Source organism: Harmonia axyridis, chromosome 4 (genome assembly GCF_914767665.1).
Source record: "Harmonia axyridis chromosome 4, icHarAxyr1.1, whole genome shotgun sequence".
Classification (NCBI taxonomy): Eukaryota; Metazoa; Arthropoda; class Insecta; order Coleoptera; family Coccinellidae; genus Harmonia; species Harmonia axyridis.
This window is the reverse complement of record NC_059504.1, coordinates 48,926,226-48,945,395: the sequence shown is the minus strand read 5'-3', so window position 1 is coordinate 48,945,395 and position 19,170 is coordinate 48,926,226. Positions and strand designations below refer to the sequence as shown.

Sequence of the window (19,170 nt, the reverse complement as noted above, 5' to 3'; positions counted from 1 at the left end):
GTTTGGCTAGAGGAATGAGTTCCTTGTTGAATATACGTTGTTCGATTTGATTTATATCACACCATATCCATGGTCTTCATTACCTTCAATTCTACTCTTCTTCTTCAGCCTTTATTCATCCAATGTCGGACATAGGTCTCTTCCAGTTTCTTCCATGCTTTTCTGTCTTCTAATCACAATTATAGTAACTCTTCTCTCAGATAGATATCTTTGAAATAATCTATAGAATCCATTACTATGTCGCTACCTCTGAAATCTTTAGGCTGATTTTGGTGCACTTTTAGTTCAAAGATTTATCCCTACATTAGTTCCATTTATTTTTCTCTATATCGAGAAACAGATACAAGTCGAGACTTGTATTCGTTTCAGTATTTGTATTATTTTCATGATATTGTTTTTGATCTTACTGTTGATATTGATTAAATATTGATATTTTTATTGGTCTTTAGTCGGTATTGAAATTTAAATTGTTATTTGTAGGTAATTATGAGGGTTTTTCCATTTCGACCTGTATTTATACGTCTTTCTGTATGAAACTTTGTGGTTATATTTCTCTTTGATCTTTGTCGTTGTCCTTAACTCTGTTCTCGTCTTTGTCTTGGTTTTGTCCTAATTCCTATTTTTATTTTTGTAATTGTCTTTCAATTCATTCATATCCTCTTAGTTGTTTTTGCTTTCGTGTTTATCTCGGCCTACGTCTTTGACCTCAATGTTTTTTGTTCTTTTATCTTTGTTGTCTTTCTACTTTCTGTCTTTGTGTTCATCTTTGACTTTATATGTTCTGTATTGGAAAGGCTCCACTAGTCTTTTTATGAATGCCTATGCTTTAAACTCATTGAAATGACAGCTTGGTAAGAATATTGGTACAGCTCTTGACGGGATCATTCTTTACCTACAAATTTTAATATTGTTTATTGTCATATTCTATTATATTTATTTATTAACTTGTGTCAAGGTTGATCAATAACTATGATCTCGTCGAAAAGACCTCGAGATATGAAGTGAGCCAACTCGATTACTCATCGTATTCTACGTATTTTATGTTTCTATGTGAAATAGATATTTACTATACAAGTGGAATGAACGCATCACTACTATAAGAGTATGTAATTTGCAAACGAGTTATGTAAGCACAAGAATATAGTAATGATGCATTATCACACATGTATAGTAAAACGTTTTATCTACGACTGCCTATAATGGACACAATGTTGTAATTAACTTTTGTGAAACTGAACTGAAAATATCATAGTTGATATCAATTGTCTTGAGATCAGAGAACAATGCCATTCAAAAGAAATTTTCGAATTGGTCGAAATGAGTGATTCAGAAGGACTTCTATCCTATAATAATAATAATAAAATGGTTTATTCTGTAAGCTTCAGGGTATAAACATATAATCAGAGGCGTGAGTCTGTACGTGATTTCTAAATGAACGAAATAGAATGCAGTAGCCAGTATTCAAATAAATTCACAAATCAAGATCAATTTCTTTTAACATATTTCAATAAAAATATAAAAATCAACAGAACTTCAAGAGAACAGTAATGATCACAGATAAGTGCCATTCTATATAGAAGAAGTAGTGCCGGTTATTGGTTAGGTACAGATTCATTTATTCTCTGAATTCCCCTCCGAAAAGATGAGTTACGTAATGAGATTTGAGTTGTGAAATGAGTTTCATTACGTAACGCAAATAGCAAATTCAGTGGTCAAATACCTTGAAAATGAAGCAGTCGTAGATAAATATGTACCTATGTTGGATGCACAATTTACACATATCATGAATGTATATGCATAATTCGATAGCGTGAATTAATGACAAAATTATCTCCTGTTATTTCATTTGGAGCTTCGTAGCAATCTATGTTTCAAGCAGAAAATGATGAACTCAATTAATTCCATTGAGTAGGGACCGAATCCATTCTGAATATCTCCTTTTCATCGATCAATGGAATGTAAAATCAACAGAAACAGGACAAAATTAAAATTCGAATGAACATAGGTCTTCGGAAAACTACTCAGAAAACATCTTTATTGATCATATAATCAAGAGAAATGTTCAGTTTCATTCTTACCCTGACTCTCGGAACACAACAAATAAGGTATTAAATAGATACCACTTATGTCTCAAGATGCACGGCTCAAGAAGCACGTGAAAAATAATACATCTGGCTCCTTCTTCCGCATGATTACCGAGTAATATCTGTCCCTGCCCTAACGAGCTCCCATTCCTTGCTCCCCCAACTCATTACATTGTCTCACTCGAGTACATTATACACACTACTCAAACGAGGGTCCATTGTTCTCTTACATCTCCATCAATGGATGTTTCTAGTTGGAGCTGCACAATTTCACACCCAGCAGTTTCCTGTTCCTCGCTGTATGTCGAGATACGATAAATTATTCGCTATGAGCCTGTGATGAATCAGTGTTGAATTATCTTCCGGTTTCTGTGGAATAATTAAGATATTTAAGCGGACTCATTCGATAGTGCTTTCAAGACATAACTGATCTTACAACAAAGGGCTACATCATCAATTTCTAGTCTTTCTTATTTCGCATTTTTTGAGTGGAATGAGATTTCACATATATTTAAAATACCAATATCAAGCGATATCAAGTAATCAAAATAAATATTTTTGATAGCAGAAACATATAAAGTATAAAACTTGTTTTAATTATGATCAACCAACAATTTTTAACGACAGAACCATTTTGATATTTGCCCAGATCCCACTGAGTTAAGATTTCGCAAGTAAATATAAATTTGTAACGGTTGAGCCATCGCCGCCACTGCTTTCCTTTGGGATGAGTTTGGAACCTTAGTCTAGACTCTAGAGTTAGTAAGTTAGTTCCAGAGAATCCGCTCACTAACGAAGTAACACGAGCTTAGTTAGTCATCGACCAGTGCCGTGTGATTTTCAGAAGAAATCTATTCTGTTCAAATAAATACTGTAAAGAAAGTCTTGTCTCCTCTATTGTATATTGAAAAATTAGTGTATTGAAAATTTGTAGATTTGAATAAACGAAAACGTAACAAAATAAAAATTCCAGGAAAGATCTATGAGTTCGTGTTGACTGCGTCTCAGAAATAAGAGAATTCAAACAAAATATGAGAACCGAATGAAGAAAGCAGGAGCATATAAGCGCTCATTCATTTATCTGTCAATGATCCTCTCGGATTTACCAATATACGTGATTGGGCGCATGAAAGATCGAGCCTCCAAAAAGCCCTGACCTCAGTGCTCTAATTTTTTCGTTTTAACAGAGAATGACAAAGCTGAGAAACTGATAAATAGAGGTTCGTCTGACTGGCCAATACAAAAACAAGAATCGTTGGCATCAAGTCAACAGTTTTTACTCTTGTTCGTATTTATACTTCCTGTAACTTTATATTTCAGTCATCTTAACTAAATAGTTGGTAAACTTAACAATCGAGCCGATGAATTCACTTTGAATTGAGCTAAGAACGATTGAAGAATTTTTTAGGTGAGCTTAGTCATATATGTTAGCTAGAATCATAACGTTAATTCAAGATATAGATGACATTTTGAAGTCTACAAAGAAAGCAGAATAAAAAATTGTTTTGAAGAGCAAAACAAATTAAATTATGGCTACCGAAAATAAGTACCTATTCTTTTCCATCGTCTCGTATAAACTTATACCTTGAGGTCTATTGCTCCTTCGCTTGAGATTTTAGTGCAGACAAGAATGGCGGAGCCTAAAGGCGGGGTTTTTTTAACCTTAGGAATGGTATGTCTTGGGTTTTCTAGTTTTTTGTTTTTAACTCGGTAAGGTCAGCAAAGGTGAACAAAATATGTTCGAAAGTGAAACCTGTGCTCACGCATCGTTGGAACTTGTAGTAAACAGTTTAAATCATTCAATTCAAATATTAATCAACAAGGTGTTCAGTCAGTGCATCAGTTTCCAAACTCAGGACTCTCCTCTCAAGAACTAGAAGTTTCTTGATCTCAGATTTTTAGGACTGTCTTCCCATGATGGTCGATGGCTTAAAATCTCTTCTTGTGCTCCAAAATTGCTGTGTAATCATATCATAAGGAATCTCCAGACATAAAGAAATCAAGACCAACATATGTGAGAAACAAGCCTCTCACTAAATTATGCCTTAGCAATTAGCATAAAATGAATTTCACAATATTATACTGGAATCCAGCACAATCAGAGCTTTCCTGTATTCTTCTGCTAGGTAGTAGATGACCTTCAATGATGTTAGATGGATTTTGGGATTCGCTAACTGTTGAAACATATACATATGGATGTATTTGCCTGGCTTCTATTCACACTCAACATCTATTTTTATATGATTTGTAGTATCCTGAGCACCCTCTTCCGATAAATCGATTTCGACTCTTCGCCAGATTCCTCGGAAATATCGAAAACAACCATTTAAAATCAACGATTATGGGCCCAGAAGCCGAGAAGGGGAAAGATGAAAAACACCTCGTCTATAAAAACTCCGGAGCCATTTCGCACCTCAGTCCACAATCACAAAACACCTTATCGCCACGAAATCGACTAAACCGTTATCAATTAAGCCGGGAACGATCGTAAAATATCGGCACTCCCCTCCGAACTATTCCGTCCGACTGTCGAAAACAAAAAGTTCCAGCGGTGAACGCATTATCGACGTTCCCGCGCTAGCCGAAAATAATAAATTCAAATTAAAGCCGGAACTTGCGCGAATTTTTTCCAGCGCCCCCTTACCACCCTGCCCCCAGTCGAGACGGCTGGAAGAAAGAGGAATATTTCAATTAAAAAAGTTCTTTGCTCGGATCGCATTATATTCAAATCATGCGCTTAATTTCCGGACAAGTTTAGGAGGTGGGCTGGACAGAACAGGAATTTCTGCAACTTTCTATTTTGATAATTGATTCTTGAACGCCTCCGAGAGAAGTTGATTCATTAGGGATTTGGGAGTTTTGGAGAATCGAGGGCCGCTTTTGAGCGATGGATAACGAGAGGACGCGTTTTGAGAGTTGAAGAAGCAGTTTTGTTTATTATTTCTGATATAATAGAGGACTGGGGCTTCGAACATGGTTTGCTCGTTAAGAGGTAGATCTGATATTGACTTGATGAGGTTTATCTTTTTAGGTCACTGAACCTCTTGTCAAATTCGATTGATTTGTTTTCTCATTAATTTTACCCATCTCATCTGAAAATATAAAAAAAGTGGATAGATTATATGATTCCTAGTTTTTAGGAAAATAATCGTTGTCTTTTTAAGAGGGCGGTAGTAGAATTAACTGCTATGTGAAACACAAATATGTTATTTCAGAGAATACAACAATTTATGATTTTCAAAACATGCCTCGGGATGCAATGGAACGTCACAATCTCAACAGTGAAACTCTATTTATTTCTTGCAAAATCCATACCAAAGTTGATGCTCTGCTTTACTATTATGTGGTTCACACTATCATAAATTACTTTCATTATTTTGGAGAATATATTTCTTTATACGGCCTTTGTGGTCATCGAACTATTAGCCACTCAAAATTAATACAGTCACAAAATAATACGTCTCATTAAAAGTGCCGGATGATTATAGATTCTTGCTTAAGCCTGATAGTTTCTTAAACTCGTTGAACTGTCAGGTGATATCCTCCAAGATAAGACATGACAAGAGATAAAGAGACATCATTATCTATGGAAAATCATTTTTCAGTAAAGAATAAAATGTAATGATTATTGAATGGTATTTCTTGGATTTCAATACTGTATTTTTGCTCAGGGATTCAAAATTGAATTCTGAAATACAGAAAAAAAATCATGAAAACACTACTCTACATTATAATTCAACAATCTATACCTGACAATGAATTTGATATAGTCAAAATGAAAGGAATCTAGTGGCACTGGAACACAATCAATTTCGAATAATAATCTATTCGTCTCTTGTTAAGACGGTCACATTACACTCATTCATCCTTATATTCGTCTCATTTTGTGGAGATTTGAACACTGGCAGTAAATATTTACAATTGGTATATTTCAAGCACTGACCTACCTCCACTGTAGGTGAAGTTGGGCCTTACTTCTTCTTTTTCAAATCAAAAATGATAAATTATCATTTCTAATGTGATAAACTCAGGTTATTTTTTGTGGTATGCTACTGTACCAATAAACCATACATGGTATATTCTTTTCTAATATCTTTATGTTTGTTATACAATCAATTAACTACTCTATTTTTTTCAGGACATAACCCCTCCTTCCTCTGAGGATGTCCAAGAACCCTCGGTCTCCGCCTGAGCATCTCAGCATCTTACCGTGATATGTGACAATGAATTCGCCTAATCAGTGAACTTTGATCGCGAAAATCGAGTATCCATTCGTATGCGTGGAGTTTTGTGTAGATGAATTTAGACGGCGTGATGTTTCCAACATAAAATGGGCATGAGGAGTCGGGGAGGCATGTTGAGACTGTTGGTGGTGTATCTGGAACTCGTGATCGTTATCAGGGCCGCCCCTGCTTTCATGAAAAACGCCAAAATAAGCACCAGGATCGTTCAGACGCGATACGGTCGTCTTCAGGGATTGGTGGTGCCTATGGACCAGTATAGATATCTGAAACCAGTCGAGGTGAGTACCTATACCCTCCAGCACGGTAAAATATCATGGTTGTATTCATATTTAATTCTTATGTCATTTGAAGGACTTTAAATTATTCTGAGTGGGGTAGCACACCAGAACAATAAGCAACTTGCAATGGGCAATGAGCAACGGGCAACGTTAGTCAAAACACGTTGTGTTGCAGTACTAGTCGCCATACAAATGAATGTGAAATACATATTATCAATAATATTGCTTATTGCTTGTTGCCCTTTGCTAGTTACGTATTACTTCGGTGTGTGACTGCACTGCACTCGTCTCAGGCATTGCCGCACCAGAAAACATCTCATGATAATGAGTCTAGCAGAAAACGATGAGTGTGGATTCTGCGGGGAGAAGGAAGAAACTTCGGATCATCTGATGACCGAATACCTCGTCATCGATAGCTATTGCAAAAAATGTTTCGGATAAGAGACTTATAGAAGAGAGGAAGCAATCTCCTTGAAACCATCCCAGTTACTGGAATTCATAAACTACGGAATTGAAAGCTTAGCTGTAGACTTCGACTTCGAGAACAGCTCTGATGGCGGCTTAATAGACCATAATGTTGTGGTGCAATTAAACCACCCTTATACCTGAATCTGATTTCATTTAGTTCATTTTGTCATGAAGTTGAATTTAGGGTTAGTTCAACTTGCCTTGAATAGTTTTTCTACTGGTATTTGCAGTTGATTTCCCACATAGGTATTTTCATATCGGAACATACAAATATTTCATTCATTTCGCTACTCGTTTATTTTTTGACCATTTAAATGGATATTGTCCTCACCTTCAACTGGTTACTTATATCTTGGTACCCCACGTACCATACATACCATAGAGTTCCTAGGGCATATCTCATCATTTTATTTGGTGCATTCTGCGAGGCCCTTTGATATGCTTTTTTATATGGATTCCTGAAATTTACATTTTGGCGTTATATCAATTTTGACTTTCTAAGATAATTTTTTCGACGAACTTCATCTCAAGCAACCTCGTCATGGCTTCATTGATTTTTCTTCAAATATTTGAAAAAACTTATAGCTTTAATCGAAAGTCTCACCCATAAATTGAGCTTCATTCGCTCAATGTTCGGTCCTTGTTTGATTATATTTCATGTTTATCTATCTGCATACAAGTTGCTCAGCAATATATTGCTATGCTTCTTCTTCTAATCTTAGCGCTTAGGCCTGTTATTGACGATCTGTTATATCTAATGCTCAGTTCTACAGAAGTAACTGCGATGTAGACTGCCAGCTGTCACGCCATCTCTTGAAGGGACGTCCTGATAGTCTCTTTCCAAGTGGCTTCAAATCCCTAGCTTTTTGGGCTAATCTTTGAGGGTCCATTCTGCTAACATGCTGGTTCCACTTCCTTTTCTCTGAGTTCCCCACCGCACAACATCATGGACTTTACAGAGTTCTCTTATCTGACTCGTACTAAATCTTTATTACTAAATAAAATCACTTCTTCTTAGACACACCCACCCTATTGACAGTGTTTTTCCTGCTATCGATCTCAACGTTTTCATTTCTGTCGTCCTCAGAATCCTCTTGGTTTTCGCTGTATTGCTCTTGTCTCGATAGAATATGCTGCTATTTATTAATTACTGTGTAAAAGTTTACATTGAACTGGGAACTTAAAGTCTATTATGCCTCCCATCAGAAAGTGCTGTGGTCATAAATGAATCATCTGCAGTACACTTTCCAGTTGCAGAGTTCAAATGAACTTTAGTACTTACAGGTTATATCCTCACTTCAAGCAGAAGTTTCTCACTCATACTATTTTTTCATTTGGTTGACGGTGTCGAGGTATTCTGTGGCGGAAGTTTCTCCCTAATGCTAAAGAATCTGTATTTTCTCATAACCTTATTTTCATTAGGCGTTTCTTGAGGCTGCATTGAGGAGGTGAAATTAAAATAGCTTCTGGATTTTTAAGGAATAACGATTTCCTAGAGATGCAAAGATGGTTTCATTCGCCATCTTAATTCCAACACTAAAATTGAAATATATTTTGATTTTCAGGTTTTCTTGGGCGTACCATATGCCACACCACCGATCCAATCCAATCGTTTCAGTCCCACGCGTGCGCCCAGTCCATGGGACGGTGTTCGGATTTCGGACAAGATGGGACCGGTATGTCCGCAGAAACTACCAGACATCAGCAATGAAACGGCGGCTTTAGAGAGAATGCCCAAAGGAAGGTTGGAGTACCTGAAGAGACTCTATCCGTACCTGAGGAACCAGAGCGAGGATTGCCTCTATCTGAACGTCTTTTCTCCTACTCAAGGTGAGTTTCAATGTATTACCACTATCGCAGAGTCTGATATTCAATTCCACTATCCGCCAAAATAAAAGACTATCGATTACAAAGCTACTCGTGTCACAATAACACTGCGACAATAAGTTCGGAATGTTCGGATATTGTTACGTAAATTCTATGAACTATAAAGGTGTCGTGATATTAATAAAAATACATTATGATAACATAATATTGAAGAGATTTTCAGTGATCTAAAAAGTCACTCTGTATTGCGGTTTTCGCTGCTTTAATTTTACACAAAGCATCGAATCGAATATCATCGATAAGCAACGACGTAAAATAATAAGACACTTCAGCTAAATTACACAGGCAAAGATGATCGTTAAATTTAGTTTGGCCAATTGAAATTTAAACCTAAGGCCTCTTCCAGATTACTACGAGTTGGGTTAATTTTCAGGAAATATCAAATTTAGAGAACATTGAACCATCTTTCAGCCATTGTAACATTTTTGTCAATATTGTTTCCTGAATTATCCACATTAGCTCTTTTCCAAACATTCTCAAAACATAAGCAATTGTTTGTTCACTCTACCGATAATAAAAGAATAATCCCTACGTAATCCGCTTCAAGTGGCCTTTATAGAGTTTTGCTTTCGATGGTAAATTCAGTTAATATTATTGTCATGGTGTTAAAATGTTCTTTGTGGTTTGTCACAATAAATAGTCTCTTTTACTTCATGTAATAATACTGCACCAGTATTTTCCCTTAAGACTTCAAAGCTGATAATAGAAAAAGGAAATAATACGACAGAGCTGAAAAATATAGGTATAATTATTCAGAAATTATAATTTGATTCAGCATCATTTACCAATTAAATAACTTATTCTCAAAAACCAATTATTCTCTATGAGGTTTTTGAACTTTCACCATTATGCAGCATCAAAATTTCTTCTTCCGCGAGTAAAATTTTCCATCAAGACGACATTTATTTCCAAACCATCGCCCATTAATGCACAAACTGAAAGATAATAAAAAATTCATCCCCCAAGTATCACACCGGAGTATTTTCTAGAGTGCTGAAAAAAGCAAAATCTCCTAATAAATTCTTAATTAAGAATCTGATAAGGTCGCCGGCACAGCAATTTCACGAAACCTAATCTCCGACTAATCCTGCAATAAATTTCAGATCGCTCGACTTCCAAATAAGTTATAAATATATAGCCAGACTCAGCCTGTGGGGTAACTCTCTAAAAATTGCGGAATTAAAACTCCGTTTGGATATTCATCACAAGGAAGTTGTTTTTTTTCACGAAAATTTTTTTGTAAGGGTTCGAAAAAGCAGGATAGATGAATTAATTTATTACAACACTCTGTGCTAATCATATTTCTTGAAGTATAAATATTGGAGTTTTGTCGGTGAAATATTTACCTCTTCCAACGTTTCTTCTCAGAGTTTTTTTATTTTTACAATACATAACAATATCGAATGATGAATATCTACTGCTCTGAAAACGTGTATTCTCCAACTAAATAATCAACTCTAATTGAGCAAGTTAAGCCATTATCAAAGTCAATTCGTTTCTAACATCATAATGGTTGGAAATCTCTCGAAGTCGGTTGAAAAAGTATTTAGGACATGTTCTACGCACCATGAAAAACACCAGAGAACATCATGGATATCGATCCATCTCTAGAGGAATGAAAGTGATGGACTAAAAAACCATACTCGAACAAAACATTATCAGAACGTCATCAATATTGGAAGGAAAAAAGAACATCAACAATAACAGATTACTTCCAAGAAAACCGGTTTGTTGAGGGATTTCCCTCATTATTAAAGAAATTGGTTACTATCCTGAGCTTCCAGGATTAAGGGCGGAAATTGTATGATTAATCTGGGACTAGGTAAGGGTCCCTAAGCTCTCTAGACATAATCATCGTTATTGTAGATCTAATGTTCTATATTGAAGGATCAGCACACGTGAAACGATAAGTAGTGCCGATTAGGAATCAAATTGCTAGTGAAATATTAGGCTGGAGAAGAAGTAATATCGTCTTTGTCGCTTCACTTGAATGCTTTATAAAAAGTATTAAAATAACCCAGTTTGAATTAAATATGCGCTGTTCTATTCGATGACATGATGCCTATGAGAATTATACTTCATAATGCCCCTCTCGAAGAAGTCATTGTTCCTATTAGCGAAAAATTGAGGCTAAATCCATACTACAAAGTGCATTGGTCATAGACAGGAACATGTGGTAGTCACTGGATGCCAGGTTCGGAGTATTGGGTGGACGAATAAGAACTTCCCATCTGAGCTTCCCGAGCTTCTGTTCCATATCCTGCTTCAAAGGGTAAATTTGTTCACAGTAGAGGGCAGCATTGAGCGTTCAACCATAGGGAAGCAACTCAGTGTATAGTATTCTTTGCTGATTCTACACACAGCAATACCTTCCTGGCTGTCAATACTGGCTTGGTCATGATCTGGGCCAACAAGTTGGCTTTCGACCTCAATCTCTGTCACTTGACATTATCGTTAATGACCTATTCTCATCTCCAGTCACTATCACAGAAATAGGTCGATTTTGTTGCGATTCGGCAGCGATTCATAGATGGAAATTCAGTCCATGAGGTTTATTTTTTTGCATCAAAACGCATAGCGTAGAGTGTTTTCCAATCTATCCTTCTATAAAGAGTTTAATACGGTTTTATGATCGATGTTCACTTCCAGGGCTATGCTAACATCACAATCTATCCCGATATTTACAATGATTTCATCGGACAGGCCTGCTATATCAGATATAACTCGGCATGTTACGCCAAAGTTCGGCTGTTAAGTAAAATTTTCGATAAAATAACATTTTCTGACTGACACAATGAGAAGAGAGCTCATACTAGGATTTTCGTTCCTAGACTTTAATTCTGAGAATTTATTGTCAATGTGTTAATATTGATGAATTGAATATTAAAATTGGTTGCCACTGGCTTGAATGCAAACATGACATCATGATCGCTTCTTTAGTCGTGTGCATCCGGAGACATTCAGTTCTTCAACTGCTACATCAATGCTCTCTCAGAGTTCCATTTCAATATCACCTTATCCTTTATTCAACCACAGGAGTAAAATTTAATTGATTCAAATCTGGTGACCTTCTTCTTTATGTGCCGTCTCCTCTAAAAAGGTTGGCTATCATCATGGCGATTTTTATCTTTGAAGTTGCGGATTTAAACAACTCAACAGAGCTACTGTTGTACCACTGCCTTAGGTTGTTCAACCAGGAGATGCGTCTTCTTCCTATACTTCTTTTACCCTGTATTTTTCCTTGTATAATAGTTTGCAACAGCGTATACCTCTCCCCTCTCATCACGTGGCCCAGATACTGCAATTTTCTGATTTTGACTGTGTCGACTATTTCCTTCTCCTTTCCCATTTTTCTCAATACCTCCTTGTTCGTTATTCTGCTCACCAAGCTCATTCTGAGGATTCTTCGATATGTCCACATCTCGAATGCTGGTGACCTAGAAGGCCACAAAATGGGACCAAGGCGCCCAATCCATCTTTGTGGTTAGTGTTCGTCCAAATAACTTTTAACTTGGCTTTAAAAATAAGATACTTTTACCAAATCAAATTCGGATATTCTGGTCAGGCATGGCCTAAGCTAGCGACATGCGCCGGGTTAACATCGGTCTACGGGACACCCTGTATATAGATTTCTCTCCAACATGAAGAGAACCATTCAATTAAAGTTCCGTCCTGGAGAAAAATCATGGCAGCCTCAATTTTACAGCCGCCTGGACCAAATTCGCCCTTCTCGGCAACTCCACTTTATTATCCCAGTAAATAACCGTTATGCATCTCCGGCATTATGGAATAACATCCAGCATCCATCTCAGATGAACCGGTTGAAGACCCACTTCATTATTTCGAATATCTCTGTTAATCTTTTCATCTCTTCCAGCCTATTCATGGTACGCGGAAGTGGTTGTCCCCTTTTACGCCCTATCTACCACTTGATGCTCCAGAAGGCATTATTTTTAATTAATCCTGCCAATGCATTCAGTCGAGCAGCTTTGTCAACAGAAAATATTAATTAGAAGGGAGGCGGAATGTTTGTGAATCTGAATAAACTCCGAGGAGAGTGTTTAGCCGAGACAGAGGAACAAGCTGTGTGCGTAAGGGTGCTCATTCAATTGTTGCGTTTGATATTTTTCTTGCAGATATTGTCTTGGTGAATGGGTGAGGAAGTTTTGATTGTGATTTTCCTCTTCCTCCAACTAGTCAGCTGAATGTTCTATTATGCATATGATTCCAGTTATTTTCGAGACTTTGTGTGGTGAGAATTATCAAGGTCAAATGAATCTACTTGATGAATTGAATATAAAAATTATGATATAGTGCTATATCAAAAAAAACATCAGATAGTGGAGGTGATCCGGAGTCTCTTCGTCCTCCTTACAGAATCTGCACTCATCATTTCTGCAAAACTCATTCTTATGAGAAGCTTCCTGAGGCAGCAATGCCCTGTAAGAAATCAAGTAAGGAGATGTAGCATATCCGGCTACCTCTTAGATAGATTTCGCAGTATCAAATTTGAAGAAACTGTTTGGAATGATTCATTCCAGGACGATTTAGTCATAGTGTTTCTCTTTCGATTTTTTCATTCTTCTGAAACTCTACCTTGTAGATACATGCATCCCAACCACAGAAATATTATGAGACAATGGAAGAGTTTGTGCTCCTTTTCTGGCAAATGTGTTGACCTCTTCATTTCCTTCAATTCTTGAGTGATCGGAAACACGGATCAAACAGACTTTGTACTCCTACCTATTTCATTGAGTTTCCTTGGACACTACAATAGCATCTTAAAATCGATGATATGTTAGCTCAAAGCTCCTATAGCCTGACTAGCAGAATGTATAGCTATATCACATTTCTGATAGTTTCTTAGGTACTGAAACCTCATTTCTCATCACAGCGAGGAATCTGACGGAAGTCAAGATGAGGTGCGAGTTGTTGGTGCAAATCTTCTCTGATTGGTGCTGCAGGAACTCTCTCATATTAAATGTTAATAAAGTTGATCTTATTTATTTTCAAACTCGTGATTCTGGTCGACGACTCATTTTGAATGTCCCTTCTGGAGACTTGCAATCATCCGATTCTTTTAGGTTTCTTGGTCTACATGTCGATATCACTCTTGATTGGAGGAATCATGTTGATGGTGTTTCTAGAAAGTTATGTAGTTCTTATTATGCTATAAGAGCTTCAAAAAATATATTCCTTTTTAATTCGTTATTGAGAGTATACTATTCGCTAGTGTATTTTCACTTGAATTACAATGTGATGCTGTGGGGTGAATCGCCTGACATCAATTCAGTCTTTGTGGCACAAAAAAGATTAATTCGACTCATTTTCAATCTTAAAACAAGGGAGTCCTGTAGACCCGTATTTATCAATTATGAAATTCTTATTGTACCTTGCATATACATCTTGGAATCCCTGCTGTTTATACATAAAAAATTCTATTCAACGTTAAAATGTTCTGAATATCATGAATATCATACCAGATATAAAGAAACTCTTTGTTTTTTAAGGCATCATACAACTAAATTTCAGCAGTCTCCGTCATACAGTCATCTGCCTCTTAGGCTGAAGGTTTCAGAAAACATGTGAAATCACTCCTAGCGGAGAGATGCTTTTATAGCAGAAAGAAATATTCAAGTTCAGTTATTGTCTGATTTAATTTTTGTTTGGTTATAATTCTTTCTTTTTTTTTCTTTGATTTTATATTGATGTATGATGTATCGTGTATCCTATACGAATTCCATTTTGTCTAAAAGGGTGAATAAACTATTATTATTATTATTATCATTAAAAAAAAATGGTATTAAGAATATAACTTCATTTCAATCAAGAAATCGTCCTTATAGCTTATATCTTCCAAACACTCTGTACTGAATTTAATTTAATGTTTAATTCCGACGCCTCAAAGTACCCACGATTATCTAACTTCAAGAATATTGAAACAGTTCGGCAAAATTTCAGAACAAACTCTCGTTTCCCTGTAGCAAGTTCTGCTTCGTCGTGCCAGGCAAGGCATTTTTCTCCGAACTGTCGAATTCCGTCCTGCCGCTAGGCAAATATTCCGAATTTATGTTTGTCCCGACTTTACATCTTATCGGGATGGTTGTTTTTCTCTCCTAGGATGAAAAGCGACTCTGAAGGAGAATTAAAGTTATTCCTTGAGATCCTGGCACAAATTACCACTCGTTCCGGAGATAACGTATGGCAATTTACATTCGGATCTCAGTAGGCTTCTCCACTTTTTTTGCCGGCTATCCTTCTGTGGAATGTTTGGGGATTGGGATGAGTGAGAACAGTATATTTTGCTCGTTTGTTTTTCGAGAAAAACTTAATGTTTCAGGAGATGTTTGTTTCGAAAGTTTGAACAGGGGTCGATTGAAAGTTCACTTTTGACTATTTGAGCCCTCTGTATAACGAATTTGAGAGGTGGCTCAATAAAATGTTGAATATTCGAAACTGACCAGCAAATTCATACACTTTTCGGATGATTACTGATCCAAAAGAAATATTATCGAATTTTTAATAATGAAGGGCTCTCCAATAAGAGGTTTGATTTCGATATTGAAAGAAACTAATATATTTTGAGAGAAATCAATGACTGTTTATCTGATTGTCAAAGGGAATGTATGCCATCAGCGAAGAAAAACGATATCAGCCAAATGGCTACTACAGCTACGGTTGGAGCACCATATACTTCCCATGAAATTTTACATGGCCTATTCGTACATTTGCGGCTGAATGTCCTCGGTAACTTCACAAATTCATTCTTTATGGTCTCGAATCAATTGAGAAGCATTGGCATACACCTCATCTTCTACATGGTTCAAAGAAAAAAAAGTCTAAATGTGTTAAATTACCTCTCGGTGACCAATTGGGATCACCTCTTCGAGAAATAATATGACCAAGAAACTTTTCTTGCAAAATTGCCATTGTTTGGTTGCTTGTATGGTATGTTGCGCCATCTTCTCGAAAAAATCCTCATTTACATCAATATTCTCCACATTCAGCTGAAAAACAATAATTAATCACACCCTTATTCCGGAGATCAACGAGGAATCCACAAACCAGGGTTTTCATCAACACTATGGGCTACAGCAGCAATATTGTCAGTTGTCTTGAGCCATGCACACGGTTACGCTTTTTTAATTTGTCCCAACAGCTTAAATCCTTCCACCAGCTTCTCTATTGTCAGATGTGAAGGGGCTTCACGTCGAATCAAAAGTGCTTTAGTTTTGCAAACGGTTCCTGCAAAATTTTCACCATTTTGTAGTGAATTTTAAAAGGTGAATTGTTCCAAATTCAGTAATTGCTAAGTAAAATGGAAGAATATAACAGCTTCAAAAGGGACAGTCTTCCAGATAGCGGAAAGCTCCTATTGGAAAAACATGTAGTATCGACATTCTCGAATCTCCTTCGACCAACAGATGTAGAAGTATTTCAGTCGCACTTTTTCAAGATAGACGAGCCCCTCCTCTGTTGTCCATAAAGTACCCTTAAGTGCTCGTATTTTAGGCTGAGAATTAGCATTTTGGCTCCTTGTCAGACACGGGTTTTCTCGCATGCAGAACGCCGGACCTCTTCGAATTTATATTTTCTGTACTTCCAAACTTCCGACCCGCCGGAGTTTTTCTTATGGGGGTGTGTATGCCGAAAGCGATTTGTGGTTCGAAGGGGGAATGTAAGTTTCGTTGAATTGATTATCCTGAAGGATGTGGTTTCTCGGAAATATGGCTGCAGATTGCATAGAAAAACAAAGGAAACACTGACGTGAAGTCAAGAGCTTTCGAGCGCTCGTTCATTCATATTAAAACTCCACCCTCAGAGATCACATAGCTGTACTATTTAGGTTCATATGACGTCTACAAAGTGCAAGTGGTGAATGAATGTATGAGCGCTCGAATGCTCCTGACTCAGCTCGAATTTTTTCACTACTTCCATAGTTTCCACTATTGCGCGATTGTGACAACCAAATTTTCAGAATTTGTAGTGAAATTTAGCAATTTCAATGCGTTATTGAAGCGTGAATTATTTCATTCTCAATTATCTCGTAGTTGTCAATGGTCAAATGATGACAGTGACAGCTGTTCAGATAGTGGGTTACTTAAAATGAAACCTCTTATTGGAAAACCCTATAGACAAAATTGACAGTGAAAGTTTTCCACACTATACAAGAGTACCAGTATCAAATACTCAGCAGTACTTAATTCACTCTCAAATTCATCTACAATACGATGAATAGTCGACTCTCTGAATTATTTTGTCAATGAATTCTTCTCAAACTCTTCTAGAGTTAAAAAATCAGCACTGATTTTAATCAAACAATATGAAAAATTCTAAACCTTAACGAAGAAAAACTACAAAAAATAAGAAGAAAAAGATGAAGCAAGCATATTTCTACCTTCATATACCTCAAATCCCAATTCACCTAGCTACTTAACAGCACACATCATTCAGCTCCAATTCGCAATTTCAGAACCTCAGCTTCCGCATACTCCGCAACCCGATTTCTCCCCGAAAATTCTCCCCGTTCTCAATAATCCCCCCAATTGATTTTCCAAGAGGGCTTTCCTCCGAAACTCCGCCGAGATTAATGACTAAAGGCAACAACATAGGTTACGAAAATATTCGACCGTGTGAACCACTTTGAATAGAAATAATAGTTCGAGCCCCTCGAATCGGCTCTGTATTCCAGTGGGATCGCAGATATTGGGGGGAGTTTTCTAACTAATTTATACGAGCAGGTGGGGATCCGAGATGGATTTCGGATTTTCCTTGAGGGGGATGTTTGCGGGTTGAGGGTGGAGGTGTGTTGTTGGAACTACGTGCTGCTCCTCGTGTAGGATGCGGAAGTTGATGGAATGCTCCGAGGGAAAGGTCGGGATGTGTGAAAGAATGGTGAAGTAGGTTTTTGATGGAATTTTTGATAAAAATATTGTTTGAAGAAAAATAACTTGTGCGGACGATTTCAGATCTTTTTCATTATAGTAGAAGATTGTGAATATGTGAATATCGTTTAACGTCTGTGTATTTGTGAATATGTTATCTACATGTTTTTTCTTAGATTTTTATGCAATTATTATTTTTATCTACTCTTATTGAATTATATCTTCATTATTCAACTACTTTTGAGCAATTAATAGTATCTATTGACAAACAACGTGAGTTATAATAACTCACTGCTATAACTCACTATAATAAATCGGAGAAGATGGCTCTGTGCTTCTATACTTTTGTGTTTCTATTTTGTTGGCCAATATTGAGGGGAAGAATGTGACACTAATTTTGACGTTTATAGGTAACTTGTCGGATTTGTGAATTAAGTTCTTTCTCTATTCTTGTATTGAAGTATTTATTGTTATAGTCGTGAATAAAGTATAGTATTCAACTTGCGGTAAGGGTCATAACGGTAAGGGTCACTCGATGAATTACAGCTATCGCCTGCGGCTCGTGCTGCAAACTTCATCTGCGTGAGTTATGACCTATATTACCGCTCGTTATATTATCTATTCCTATTGTATTATATATTCATTTTTCAATTGCTTTTGAGCAATTAGTAGTATCCATTAACAAACGACGTGAGTTATAATAACTCACTATAATAAATCGGAAAAGTTGGCTCTGTGCTTCTATACTTCTATGCTCCTATTCGGTTGGCAGAAAGAAAACATTTAATCATTGGGAGGAATGTCACTTTGATAATTTTGACGTTTATTGGTAACTTTTGTGGTTTGTCAATAAAGTTCTTTCCATATTTTTGTATTTTAGTATTTATTGGTATAGTCGTAGTATATGGTATTCAACTTGCGGTAATGGTCATAACTCATTTGATGAATTACACTACTCGGCTGCGGCTCGTGTAACAAACTTCATCTGCGTGAGTTATGACCTACATTACCGCCCGTTGAATAATATACAATTTATTTCTGTCCTCTTCAATAGTTTTTCGTTTTTAATGATTCTAATCTTATTTTGAGTTGTGGGTCATCATGATTCTACATAACTGTAATCTTGTGAATCACTTTTATGATCATCTCTTCGTGAAATAACACGGTCAGCAAACTTTTCTTGCGAAATTGCTATTGTTTCGTTCATTGTGGAGAACGTAGCACTGAATGCGCACGTTGAGAATGCAGGGACTTTTCAACAAGCATTTTTTGTATTTTGCGAACCCCAAATACCAGAATTCTGCTTATTTACGTAGCTTCCGTA

At 36.6% G+C, this 19,170-nt stretch overlaps 1 protein-coding gene across 5 annotated transcripts in view; it reads left to right on the top strand.

Moving 5' to 3' along the window:
- LOC123679358 (neuroligin-4, X-linked-like) overlaps nucleotides 1-19,170 on the top strand; it is a 447,908-nt gene that overhangs the window by 215,508 nt on the left and 213,230 nt on the right. For all 5 annotated transcript variants that reach the window (XM_045616940.1, XM_045616939.1, XM_045616937.1 and 2 more), the window contains 2 exons: nucleotides 6,223-6,606; nucleotides 8,640-8,904. In XM_045616940.1, the coding sequence (XP_045472896.1) occupies nucleotides 6,415-6,606; nucleotides 8,640-8,904 (457 nt within the window). In that variant the 5' untranslated portion in view covers nucleotides 6,223-6,414. The remainder of the gene's footprint in view (nucleotides 1-6,222; nucleotides 6,607-8,639; nucleotides 8,905-19,170) is intronic.